At 39.8% G+C, this 14,494-nt stretch overlaps 1 protein-coding gene across 1 annotated transcript in view; it reads right to left on the reverse strand.

Moving 5' to 3' along the window:
* Positions 1-6,495: 6,495 nt before the first annotated feature.
* ABLIM1 (actin binding LIM protein 1) overlaps positions 6,496-14,494 on the reverse strand; it is a 274,524-nt gene continuing 266,525 nt past the window's right edge. Inside the window, exon 24 of the mRNA XM_072995518.2 lies at positions 6,496-13,331. Coding sequence (XP_072851619.2) covers positions 13,218-13,331 — 114 coding nt within the window. The 3' untranslated portion in view covers positions 6,496-13,217. The remainder of the gene's footprint in view (positions 13,332-14,494) is intronic.

Consider the following 14,494-nt stretch of genomic DNA (forward strand, 5'->3'; position numbering starts at 1 on the left):
AGCTGTCCAGCTTCATACCTGCTAGTAATAGCGTATGTATGGAAGAGGTTGCTAGCAGGTATGAAGCTGGACAGCTCATATATATATATATCCAACCCAATGAGCTGTCCAGTATCTAAGAGAAGGGCATCTTCTCTTGAGCCATGATGCATTGAATCTGCCTGTTTTGCCATGTTTAGGTTCTAGGTTTTAGGTTAGGTTTTACTGGATTATATTTTGGCTTTTCTTTTTCTCTTGTGCCATTATTTATTGTTGATTTTGTTGTTTTATTGGTTGGATTTTTCTCTTCGATTGTAGAAGCAAAATAAAAGTATATTAATTAAACAAACAAACAAACAAATATTGCATTTTAGTTATTTTGCAATTTTGGGAGTGAGGTGAGGAGCCCAAGTATGCTGAAAACCCCTAAAACATGGCAAAATAGCCTCATTCACCCCCTATAGGGCACAAGAGGGCTTCTTGAATAAAGTTTTTTCTTTTTAAATTAAGTTGCTTGGATTTAACTTGGGCTCCTCGGAGCTGCATGTGGCCCTCAGTCCACCCTTGGCCTTCTCCTGCCCTACTATATGATAAGCCATACCCATATATTGTCATAATCCTGACGATTTTGACAACCAGCAGTAGAGTGGCTGTCTAAAGCTGTCCCCACCTAATTTTGGACTTTGCTGGCTTTTAATAATCTGTAGAAGAACGTTTTGAAAAAGCCATTTTCTGCCTAGTACAGCCTAGTCTTTCCCTTCATCCAAGCCCTAGAACACAATTTGTATATGCCTCTTTTAACTCAATTGAAAAAAAAATCATTTTGTCCCAGAGGGAAGTCAAATAATATATTTTTCTGTTCAGACCCCCCCCTTTTCTAACCCAAAATTTCTTTCATTACAAGAAAGTGGAGGGGGAAGGCAGGGATCCAAGTACTTTGATTTGTGATTTCCCCTCCACTTTCTTTGCAAAAAGCTGCTTTCCCCCTCCACTTTTGTTGCAACACATGGAGGGGGAAAGCAGGGATCAAAGCACTTTGATTCCTCCCTCCCTTACTTCTGTGTATAAAATGACCCTCAATTTTTCCTCTATTTTAGGGGGAAGTGTTGTTTTTCTGTATTTATACACAGAAAAATACGGTACAAACTCAAAGAGAACAAAGAAAACCCCAAACATTTTTGCTTCCAGCTTTTAGAGGGGGAAGGCCAAACAAAAACATGAGGAATCTCATGTTATAGTTTTTAAAGGAAATGGCCTCAAGCAGCCATATATATTTAACAACAAATTAGTGCTGACATTTGACTGTGTTTCAGTCAGAACCAGTTTTTTTGGCACCATCATCTATATTTTTAACATTCTGTGAAGATTCACTTTACCAGCTGCCTTGCTGTCTTGGGGGATGTAGTACATTCCTCAATCATTACTCAGGGGTCAGAAACCTGGGATTATTTTAGTATAAAGGAAAAGAGGGAAGAAAACCAGGCTTTCAGAATCTGGAGATTTATTTATTTATTTCAGATTAAAAGGCCTTTGCTAAGTGCAGAAAATAAAGAAGGGACACATTTGAAACATAGCTGTTAAGGTTAACAGGTGAACTGATAGTGGGAGAAAGAACCCCTATTTTACTGGACAGCAAGGATCATTTGGAATGAATGCCTGAACTCTCAAGCATCTCCGTGATGGATTCTTGGCTGTAAAAGAAATTTGGTGTTAGGACTGAGAATTCCAAACAAACATTTTGAGGTTTTAAAGGGTTTTGCTCACTTTTTAAGTTCTGTGCCAAGGGGAGTCAAGATTCCAAATGGATGCAGCCATCCGCTTGCCTGCAGTGGTGCCAGTACCTTAGTGACATAGCTGATATTGCTGTTGGCACATCATCATTCCATTTTAAAGCCCGAATGTGCTGGCATGGGGAATCTGTGTGATGGGAACCAGGAACCAAAGCCTTCTGTTGTGAAAAGAGATCCAAGAGTCTTCTTTTTTTTAACCTCTAGATACTGCTTATGTTCTCATCCCCATTTCTTTCTTCCTCTTTCTAGTCCCAGTCTGGCAGCCAACTCCTCTGTAGCAGGGGCTTACAGTACATACATCATTCTCTTGTTAGTCTTTTCCTGGGGATGGAAATTCTACAGGTCTCCAATCCTCATTCTTGGAGCTTTCAGATCCTAGCTGTGGAGTAAAGGAATGTCTGTAAAGGAATGTCTACAGCTCTGCATATTTCCCTATTCCAGAAGTCAAGCGGGTCCTTCATAGGATTGCCCACGGGGGCAAAAAGAAACTCCCCAAGAACCATAAGGAAGCCATTTCGATCCATCAGCCTTCTGGGGCAGATCATTTAAAAAGTTATTCTACCCATGCAGAGGTTCTGAATTCCAGTGAGTCTAAACCCCACAAGCTAGTGATCTGTCCATGACAATGAAAGCACAGAAAGATCATCTATACTTCCCATTATAGAAAACCAGGTCTAAAGTGTGCTCTGAAGTACAGGTGAGGCCAGAAACCATTTGGAACAAACCCGTGGTTTCCATGGAGGACATGAAACCCTGAGCAATTCCTAACAAGTATAAGTATTTTATTATTTCGTAAAGGAAATAACCTTGCAACTTACCTATAATGAGTGAGGCAGAGGGAAATCATTGGGCATTGTACTATAAATATTTGTTTTGGCCACCCACTGTGGTTTTACTAATACTTTATTGCACTAAAAATACTTGCTCACATTACTGTTTTGTTTCACTGACTTTGCATTATGTCCAGAGTGGAACCATTATTCAAAGCACTATAAATTATATTCCTGTTACATAATGCACAGGTTGGCTAGCTTCCTCTTTCTTCTGGAAAATAACACAGTGGTTGTTGGTGAGTATGTGCAACAAAAAAACAGATCAGGTGGCCAATTACTCTTGTAAGGAAGTTGTAAAAATGTATGAATGCCCCTGCTGTGTGGGTCAGGGTTCGATTTCCTTCTGTATATCTCCTAACAGATGATGTCCACTACCAGCCATTTTCTGCTGATACAGTTATACACAACCTGGAAGTTTAATGTTCTTTAGCAATAGGAGGGTTTCTGAGGGGGGGGGGATGAGGAGATGCCTGTTTATCATGTTCTGATTGTTTGCCTAACCACAAGCAGTGTCCAAAAACAACCACACACAAGAAATGAGTCAAAGTGAGAAAGGTCTTGGCCATTTTGCAGAAACTGGTCATCTGTTTTGATACACTAAATGCTTGAAACCTGGATAAGCATGATAATACTACAGTGAAATTTAAACTTGGTTCCACAAGGCATAAAATTAAATGAGTAATGATTATTGATATTAATTTATGATAGCACATTGATATTATAATATTCAAGAGGACCAAAACCCTCCTGCAGAATATTGTGCATGTCAAGGAGATGGAGCAAATAGTTTTCACAATATTCTGGCTATTTTTTGCATGCCTGTGGCATTCAATCACATGAGTGGGGTATGTCAAAGCATATGCCAGACAGACTGCATGATTACACCCACTGGTTACATGATACTCAGTTTGTGCTGAGTGATCCCAGAGAATTCTGGCCTATAAATAATAATTAATAGCATAAGCTATTAATTATATACTAACCCACAGTAGGGCTCCTACTGACCCACAGTAGGGGCACAGGTTACCTGTAGTGGATGGAATGACAGGCTCTGGAGAACACAGTTTGACTCCCTGCTCAGTCATGGAAACTGACTAGGGGAGTGGAACTAGTAAAACCACTCCTTGAAAAATCTCACCTACCTTGAAAATCCTGCTAGGGTCACTATAATTCGGTTCCCACTTGACCACACATAATAACAAAAGCAGCAGCAACAATAGCTACCATTGGTACATTCACTTGCTATTAAAAGTGTTTACTCACCCCCTTAACCTTAAAAACTTTAAGAGGTATCCACATTACATGTACTAATCCTGCACAACAAAATATATTGGAAACTTGAATATTAGGGATCTACTGGATTCCTTCCTGATAACCAAGCAGTTCAAAAGCACGTAAAAATGCGAGTAGATACCACTATGGTGGGAAGGTAACAGTGTTCCCTGTCTAGTCGCACTGGCCAGGTGACCACAGAAACTCTACAGACAAACGCTAGCTCTATGGCTTGGAAACGGAGATGAGCACTGCCTCCTAGAGTCGGACATGACTGGACAAATTGTCAAGGGGAACCTTTACCTTTACCTTTACCTTACTGGATTCCTATGAATCCTAAAGTCTGTGCCAGACTCCTTTGGACCAGTTCCAGTGTTTTCTGAGATGATGTGGTCCTCTCTTGAAAGTCACCAGATTAACTGAAGAGCTTCAGTCAGACTTTCAAAAAGTGGGGGAACACTAACCTTTATGGCCCCTATTTTTTGAAAATGCCTTGGGTGGGAAAGTGAAGAGGGAATGCTGACTAATAGGTCTGCCTTCTAATACCAGGACATGTTTTATGAACTTTGTGATTGCTATGGTTTGAGAGATTGTTACTGATAAATATTTAAACAACAGTTGCTTAAAAGAGGACCAGACAGGGATAGAAAACATCCCTCTCCTGAATCATATATAAAACATTCTTCATACAATACAAGCCTTTTAAAAGCAAGGCTCCTTGAATTGGTGCATAAAAGGTTAAACAAAGATAAGTAGGTATGGTTAGAATGCTAGCCAGTTTCATGTTTTTACAAGGCAAGGTGGCACTATGTGAAGTGCCAGGTAAGCAATTTGTTCCAAAAAAGGCTGGATGGGTATTAATTGACCTTAAAAAGGCTGACCTTCAAGCTGCATCATGCTACATTACTACCCAAAAAACACAGATCTTTGAAATATTAACAATACAGCTTGATTCTAAGGGCTACCATTGTGGAGAAACAGAAGATACTGGACTCTTAGGCAGATTAGGCTTAAGAACTCTGCTTATAAGAATTCTCAGTTTCAGTCCACAGAATACTGATCATAGGCTGGAAATCTGAATGCGACACACCTTGACATCTGTCAACATACTCACCCTGAAAGGTTTCAGGTGGACTATCACTGCTCACATTTCCCCATTAAAAAGTGGGCTTAGCAGAACCATAGAACTGTAGCACTAGAAGAGACACAAATGTTCCTGAGTCCAATCCCCTTGGGAAACCGAAATATAAAACAGCTAACACATCTCTTCACTTGTACTTCAAACTAAAACAGCAAAGTGTTATCTTGTCGCGTGTGGGTGTGACTATCCTGGAAAAGCGAATTGGAGTGGTTCAACTTTGCTGCAATTTGATTTGTAGTCTGTATTATGTTTGGAATTGCAATCAGTGCTTAGACAGGGTCCATGGGTTGTTTCAGGAGTTCACTGTTCATATTGGATGAGATACAATTCGCATTCCAGCCCATAGCCCTTTCCTTCCTTCCTCTGGTCCCACTTCTGACAATCTGATAGGGAACTGACAAAGGTGTATATTTGGGAAATAATGACAACCTACCTATAAGGTGATAGGGTGATCTAACATAAGCTTCATATATGTAAGAACTTTTTTAAAAAAATTAAAAATTGAATGTATCACAGTTAACAAGACGGGAAAAGCCTGTTTGTACTGCCCTGACTTAAAAAAGTAGAAGCCTCCAGTAACAGAGAAAAAAAGTTGTTTTGGGAGCAAAAAGGGGTGGACTGATTTCAACCAGCCTTTTTGTTATACAGTCAGTAAAAATACTTCAAATCCATCTGTTTTATAAGTGGAGCAAATCCCACAGTGTTTGACCATGTAGTCACAGCCTGTGTGTATGTTCTGGGCAAACATCCAATGAGACTGTAGATACAGTTAATATATCATTAGTACATCATTAGCATTTTCTTTACTTCTGCTCGTTGCAAAGTGGCTTCTTTTTGTTTTGCAGTTGTCTGTTGAGATGTATGTGTATTTTATTTGTAAGTCTAATTGCTCAGGCATGAAGCTTGGAAATGATTGCATTCTTGGAGGGAAAAGACTGTTAACAGCAGAAAATATGGGCTTCCTTTAATGTTTGACTATAGGATTGGCCCTTCCTCAGCATACTCTCAGTCCATTGTACAAAAAGGTCAAAGGCATGCCCACTGTCTTGATTTCCTTGGGAGGAAAACACTCAAAGAGCCACCACTGCAGCAAAATAGAAGTCTCAAAGATCTACACCAGGGAAAGTTAGCCCACCATTATTTGTCATTTCAGGAAGATACAGATGGTGGGCTGCAAACGTTTACACTGAACACACATGGACCAAACAATTTAAATTGAATGTGTTCTAAATTTAATCCATCTTTTATAATCATGTATTCAGAGCAGCCTGACTGCACATGTGAGTGGTTATCTCTTGATCAGAAGTAGTCCCCCCTGCAGCATATATTCCTTTTCTATTTTTATCAGAAGCTGAGTCTTTTTCTGAAGCTATATTATCCATCAATGTTTGATAATGTCTCTTTGATAATTACAGTTTTTAAAAGGTGATCATGAATTGACTGAATAAATGAAAGAAAAAGCCAAAGAGCAAGATAAGAATAAAGTTCAAAACTTTATTCATTTACTTGGTTTGAGTACAACAGTGATGTAGATTATAGTGGCACTGGGTGATGTTTGCATTATGGAAACTGAGATGAACAGCAGTGATTCACGGCCAATGTTTCATTTTTGCCAAAAAGCATACTGAGGCATTAGTGATGGTGTCTTGTTTTTGCTTTTAAACAGAAGGCTCCAAATCAGAGCTGTCCCACAACAAAAGAGGGGAAATAAGCAGAAGGGAAACAATCTGAAAAAGGCTACTTTTTCTCATTTATGTAAAAGTGTGGGCCAGGGAACATGTAAACCACATAGATAAAAACCTAAGAAAACTGAAGCAAAATACATCTCATTAAAGTGATCTTCCTGCCAAACAGCAGTAAGGCTCCCCCATTACAAGGGTTGTCACCAACCTGTACTACTACTTTGTGCCATAAACAATTTACAAATTAGAATAATTAGAATACTTGATACAACAGGGGTGGGCGGTTGTGGCCCTCCAAATATTTATAGACTGGAGCTTCCATTTATTTTCACCACTGGCTATGTTTGCTAAGGCTGATGAGAGCTGTCAGCTAAAAATATCAGGAAGGTCACAGTGCCCATCTCTGTAAAGGCTCTTCTCCAATCTTACAGACCAAAAAATTGCCTGGTATTGATACTGTTTTCATCAAATTCCATGGGATTTACATTACACCCTGACTCTGCTCATTTGATTCACAAACTAGAGGTTGGTTTGGAAAACAAATTGTGCAAATTAGTATTTGTTACCTTAGAAAACAGACCTGGGTGCAAAAATGCATACCCTTGAACAGCAAAAATAATTAATCACAGATTCACATTGCTGCACTCCACAGCTTGCTGGAGTCAATAACCAAAATCCTGGTTGATGTTAAAAGTGTTTGGATGGAAGCCACTGGAAGATAATGACCAAACTCATGCAGTGTTACCACTTTCATACATGGATGGACAGCTTAAGGATGATACAATAAAACATATTGGTTCTTTCCCAATAGAAATCATTTTGCACAATGAAGGAATGTACAAAAGTACCTGAAAGCTCCTAGTATTTTCAAATTTTGTGACTTGATATTTGGGGTTAAACCATGCTGATTTTGCCATCTTTCAAAGGCAGTCAAGCAAGACCTTTGTACAGCTGCCACCATTTTCCTGACAGAAATTCTGTGCTGTACCTTACAGGAAGAAATCTAATTATTACTACATGCCTTGTTATGCAATCGCCATATTAGGAAAAGCTATGTTTGCTAATTGTTTTCTGCTCCAGAGTCTCTTATCAGGAATATGGTACACTTGAAACATTAACATGTTAATCAGGATGTTAAACTCTTTATCCTAATCTGCATTTTAGGATAGATTAGGATATCAAACAGTAGAAACATGTAAGGTGGGCAGGGAAAACTGTCCCATAGTTAAGCACCATTAGGAGTTAAGCACCTACCTCACTGGAGGTGACTGAAGTGTTTTTAATTTCAAATGGATAGACTCTGAACAATTATTTCACCACAACAGGATTTAGGAATTACAATAATGTGTAAAAAATGTCACAAATCTAGGAAACTCTTCTACAGTGAAGGTCTGCATTCTGGGGGGCATGACATAGCAATCAAATCATTATTCCCATGTGTTTCTCTGGTTTTTCCATCTTTTTTTTTTAGTACTCAGAAAATCTTACTTGTGGGGAGATGAGGATCAATAATGTAATCTCTATAGCTATATATTAGCACAGTTCCCTTCCCCCCCCTTTTTTGAGAGGAGAGTGGCATGTACATGTACAATGACCTACTGGAATGGAGTGGGGGATTTAATCTATCACAACACACCTAACTCAACACACCTTTGCTAGCTTTCCCATGAGAAACATGTTATCAGTGTGTGGTTTTCACAGAAATCTTAATTTTCATTAAAATGCCCTTTCACCTATTTAATTTTTAAATAACATTTTAAATAAATGCACATGTGCACTCAAGTGCTTCCACACACATGTTCATTCACACAAGGGTTATAACCCACTCCCCAAGTGGGGAAAGGCAACTGCCGTTCCACATACAGCTTCAAATGGATAAGCAATGATAGGGCAATGCAAAGAGGCGGTGGTCAGCATCTCCAGAATCTGCAAGCTTTTACTTCTGAATGGTAGTGTTTGCCAGCATGATAGCTCAAGGACTGTAAACTATGGGTCGTTTACGGAATCACAAGATTCATCTGACTTGGATAAAGAAAAAGTTAAATCAGATCCAGATCCATTAAGTGCCCCTTTCCACACGTTAGAGATGTGAACATACATTTGCAGTGCCTATGAAGAGTGCCTTAACTAGACATTGCTGTCATTTGGGAAGCCTCCAATTCTTCCCAGTACTTCACAAACACAAGGACCATCCTAGTTTTCCAGAAGCTAAAGAATGGAGGCATTTCTGGCTTGGCCAATGCAGAAAATGATGTGATAAAGAAGTGGGAAAAATGGAAAAATCAGTTAAGAATGATGGGGAAGAATGGAAGGCTGTGGAACAACTTGGTACCCCATGTGGCTGGAACCTACAAATGAGCAGCTTCCCACAATATTAGAGGTGCCATGTAGGATGGTTTTTCAAGTAGCAGCCATGCAAAATGTTGGTCACCCATTGTATAATATCTCTAGCAGCTCAGCTGAAGGAAGTATGGTCAAAGTATTAAACAAGGAGGGAATGGATGCCATGCCTGGAAAGAAAGCAATTGTTTTGAGCTATAAATATATTCAGAAAGAGGGAGGAATGGATACACAAGATTGATTCTAGCTGGTGAAGTTGAAACTCTGGTAATTGTTCACATTGCAGTCAAAATATGCTACCCTCAACTCACCTTCTGTGGACAAGACCATAAATCTCTGCCCAGAGCTGATAGTAAAGGAGCATGGCACCAAAGGGAGGGCAAATATCAAAGAATGTCAAATCACACATAGATAATAGATGGTATGGTAGCAGCAACAGCACTATGGAAAGGAAGAAAGCAATCCATGTATTCCTTTTGCAATTCAGTGGCTTCCATTCCAATGTTTGCTCTTGAGACAATTGCCAGTAAATAGCATGGCCTACCATAAAGCATTAATCCAGATCATTGTAAATAACAGCTAATTAGAATAGACAAGTTAACCCAATATAATGGCATAAATTATGGCTATTATTATAAACGAAATGCAAGTACGAATTTCTGTTTGGGAAAGTCTCTTTAAGCCTCTTAAAGCTGCTACAATCTCTTTTAACAGGCAGGGTCTTCTGGGACTGATGGTAGAATTAGAATCAGTGAGAAGAGCAGCCAGACACAGAAAAATGATTACCATTCCTTGATGAAGAGGCCATTCTTATTGCTGCTAAGGCACCCTGGCAGCCTCTTCCTGCCAGAAATGAGAGGATGAATACAAACAGCCATTTGCTATGTGATAATTTACAATGTAGACACTTAGCCTCTCATCAGCACCATTCTGCTGGGTTTCAAGAATTTTACAACTCCTCTGCTTCCCAGAATTATTGTGCAGATGCACAATAAGGTTTTTCTTACCTCCTAGCAAGCTGTCACATAGAGAAACTACAGAGCACCTACAGGTGTGTTGGGCGATGAGTCTCATCGTCCCCAGTTAGCACTGCCAGCAAACATATTGACTCGGAATTGTGGCCTCACACATATGGAGAATGCCACATTAGTGAACGGTGTAATGCAGCCTAACACTTGCCACTACACAGTCTTCCACACACTTGTATCTTACATGCATTTGCCTCTTAACAATAGAAACAGCCAAAGTAGGAGCACTCACTCAGGAGTAAAGTAGCAGTTACAGGTCCAGATTAGAGATGGACATGAATTAAAAAATGAACTGCAAAATTTGTCTAAAAGTGCTAATTCATCAATTTGTATTCATCATTTCTGATGAATCAATGAATTTTAGTGATTTTTGATTTGTCAATTCATTGGAAAATAAAATAGCCCTCAGGCACCTAGACACCAAAATTGCAGAAAAGCTTTCCTCAACTCTCCTCTACTAGCCCTGAAAGTTTAATGAAGTTTCGGTTTTGAACATCCAGGTTATACGCCCGCAAAGATGCCCCCCCCCCCGAATGTTCTCCCCAGGGACCTAGAAACATCAAAATAACAGAGAAGCTTTCCCCAACTCTCCTCTACAATCCCTTCAAGTTTGGTAAAGGTTGGGTTTCGAACACCTGAGTCATACACTCACAATGTGGGTCCCCTCAGAAAAGTGGGCGTATAACCTGGGATGTCTGAAATCCAATCTTAACCAAACTTGGAGGAATTGCAGAGGAGAGTCAAAAGAGGCTCCTCCGCAATTTTGGAAAAAATAAAAAACTAGGACAAGGCTGTGTGGTACTCAAAACAATACAAATGCAGGAATAGGTGATACCTTTATTGGACCATTATATAAAAACATTATTTTATTTTCTTAATGGTCCAATAAAGTATCACGCGTTCCTGCATGTGCAGTTTTAATGTCTTCGCCTAGAGGGACCTTTCCTGGGGGACCTTTTTGTGGGTGTATAACTCAGACATCTGAAGCTGAAACATCACCAAACTTGCGGTGCTTGTACAGGAGAATCAGGGAAAGCTTCTCTGTGATTTTGCTGTCTCTAGATGCCTGGGTGTGTGTGTAGTTTTATAGGGTTTTAAAATCAAGACAACTTGACAAATTGTTTTGTCAATTCATCCAAAATTTATAAATTCATGATTTGTCAACTTTGACAAATTACAAATTGTGATGAATTGCCATTTCCCCCCCAATTTGTGCCCATCCCTAGTTCAGATAGTAACCTTACCAAGTGATTATATGCTAACTTACCATTCGATGACTACGGTTAGCTTTTAAGTCTAAATGTGGAAAGTACTACAGTACAAATCTTCTCTTCCTAAGGCTTAATGTCCAAGTCTGTCATATTATATGCAGCGACCTGAGAATAAGCCTCACAAAATGCACTTGGGTTTACTTCTGAGTGAAAGCATGTGAGATTGCACTCTTAAGTGAAGAATTAATATGAAACCTGCACACTTCAGTGGAAACAAAAAGTAAAACCTTAAATTGTGGCAGTCGTCACTCAAAGGTAAGGGGGAAGCCTATCAGTGCACACTACTGTTGACAAAGAACAGCTTTGGGTCCTGTCAAAAGAAGTTGTCCAGGTTTTTTTTTTTAGACAAACACTCACTGTTTTCCAGGGAGTTTGGCTACCAGGAGGCCACCTTATATAATACTCCCCGTGTGTAATAAAGTGAGCCCCACTTGGGTCAGAAGTGCTGCTTCTTTGTCCAGGCAATGAGAGTAAATAAACAAGGAACCTACACGGCAGCTTTGTAATACTAAGAGAAAATAAAACCCAAGCCATCATTTGCAAAACATGAGTTTGCAATTGCATGAGGAAAATGAAACCAAACATTGCTTCACTTGATATTACTGTGCAGTATCATCGGTGTATACAAAGAAGTGACTGCTTAACCTCTCACTTTTTCACAGCAGAGCCTGCCAGGAGGAGACGTGTCCGCAGCATTGTCTTTGTATAACTGTTTACATCTAATTTCCTTCTCATCAGAGTTCCAGCATTCTTTAGTGTTGTAGGCCACCAGATGCGCGCCAATAGCACCTGTCTGTTTCAACAGATTTCATCCTGATTCAAACGTTTCCTTTACTAAGGAGACAGAACTTGTTTTGGCATAATCCAGTTCCATCTCACACTATTAATGTTCATAAAATGCAACTATAACTGCAGGAACAATACAAGGATGGTATAGTTCCCTCTCTTGACACCACAGCTAGCCCGTGACAGATGGTGGCTAGGTGAGAAGTGGTATTAACTCACATATTGCCTCCTTAGAGACATGATCAGAGCAGCATGTGGCCGGATCGTGTCACAATGACTCTTCTACAGCAAAGGGAGCACTAGCATTAAATCCTAAGTTTTTGTTTTACTATGGTTTCCATCTGAAATTGCTCCTGAACTAGAAAACTCAGCCCCTTCCCCTCTGTTGCTTGTTGCTCTTGTTAACATTTAACCAACTGTCTTAAGCAAGAATAATATTAATTAAAGTTGGAGTGAAATGGAGAAGGGAAGATTCAACACAGCAAATCATTAGCAGATATGTGCAAGTGGAATCCAGGAGTTTGTTCTTGAAGAATCTGGCTGGAGAAAAGTGTGGCCCACTTCATTGATAGACACTGCAAAAATAACAGGCTGCTTGAAAACAATGAGTACTTATTTAGTGGTGGTGCCCAAAGGGTCAATATATTACACAGAATTCCTTCCTTAACTAGAGAATGTATTCATTCATTCCTTGGAGAGACCATGATTACCTAAGTGTAGGATGGTGTACCTTGGGCACTTCCTTGCCGTATCAACACAGGCCCTTGACCTTTGCATAAGAGGGAAGGGGAAATAAGGAAAGCAGAGCAGCTTCACATTATGCATATATGTTGTGTAGAAACTTGATAATGGATAAAAATCACAGCTGAGATTTTACACACAGTTTTGGGCCACAACTCTCTGACAAGCTTGATAGGCCATTGCTCAACCGCATGGCATACACAGATGGGTGCCTTTCTCAGATTCTCCCCCCTCCTTTTTTATTATGTTTTGTTTTCCCCCTCCTTAAGCATTTGCTCTCTCCAAAAAAGTTTGGTCTTAAGTATAATACATTATCCTATTTGCAATATTTTCTCCTCAAAGGGACAGAATGATTCAGAACAGTTTGGCTTTTTTCTTCATTTCGTTGCGTCTCCAGAGAGGTAACTTGTCAAATTCCTGTATCGTCATGCCGAATATTTCTTGAAAAACCTCAGGTGCTAAATGGCGCTTAAAAAAATACAACAGGAAAGGACAGTGATTAGTTCAAGGATATAAAACAGATGGGCTGTGCCCAACAGCAGTGGTTTTCAACTTTTTCAAACACGGATCTACCTACAATTAGGGAGTGGCATGTCACTTCTGAATTGTTCTTATTCCTTTACCCCATGCTTACCCGGTGACAGTCAGCTTTGGCTTTGGATCAGGTTATAGTCCACCGACAAAAGTAGGAAGAAGCACAGGGATTCACTGACTAGGCTTGAGCAGTTAGCAGGCGAATGAAGAGCAGAGACTGAAATATGAAGTGGTCTTGTCCTGGGTCAGTACATTGGCCCACCTAGCTTACAACTCTGACTAGAAGCAGATCTTTGTATTGATGCTGGAGATTGACCAAGAGAAGGAAAAATCTCTTGTGACATAGATTTGTAGGAACTCAAATAGTAGAATATTATGGCACTGAAGGTCCCAGATCCAGTACTTGGCGGTGGTAGTAAAATGAATGTTAGGCAACAAAACTGGGAAAAACCTCTGCCATGAACCTTTGCAGTTTATTGGTACTCAGAGACCAAAATCCTTGTGCATAAGTTACATTATCATAAGGGTAATGCCATCACCTGCATAAGCAGGCTGACACTAATTAAAAAGTCCCTGCTTTATTTCCTTGTTGCTTAAGCATATTCTCATGGTGCACGAGCCAAGTAGCTTCACAGTGGCAATGATTTATGGAAGAATTTAAAAAGCAGCATGCCTTGGGGATTCTTCCATGAATTAGACTGACATTCCTTATGAAGTTACACTTCATTTCCAGGTCACCTATGAAGCTAATCTAACTCTCATGCAATGAAATGATGTTTAAGCAAAGAGGACTCAAAATGGGGACTGCAGGCATCATCATTTGCCTTATGCCAGTGTCACTTTTCCAAGAGGATTTTGGCCACAGGAGACTAATCTGGGCTAAATGGAGTACATGGCTGAACAGACTGTCTGTGCTTTGTGAATGTTTTAAAGGGAGCCAACATATCTTTCTTTGGAGTGTCCCTAAGTGATTATTAGCATGGATAGTGGAAATAAAATAATCCTACATGTTGTCCAGGATCCTGTACTGTATTTACAACTGTGCAAAGTTGCAACTACGGAAGTCGCTGTGGCAATCTGACAAGGTAGCATGTGAC

The sequence above is a fragment of the Pogona vitticeps genome, chromosome 3 (assembly GCF_051106095.1).
Source record: "Pogona vitticeps strain Pit_001003342236 chromosome 3, PviZW2.1, whole genome shotgun sequence".
NCBI classification, from domain to species: Eukaryota; Metazoa; Chordata; class Lepidosauria; order Squamata; family Agamidae; genus Pogona; species Pogona vitticeps.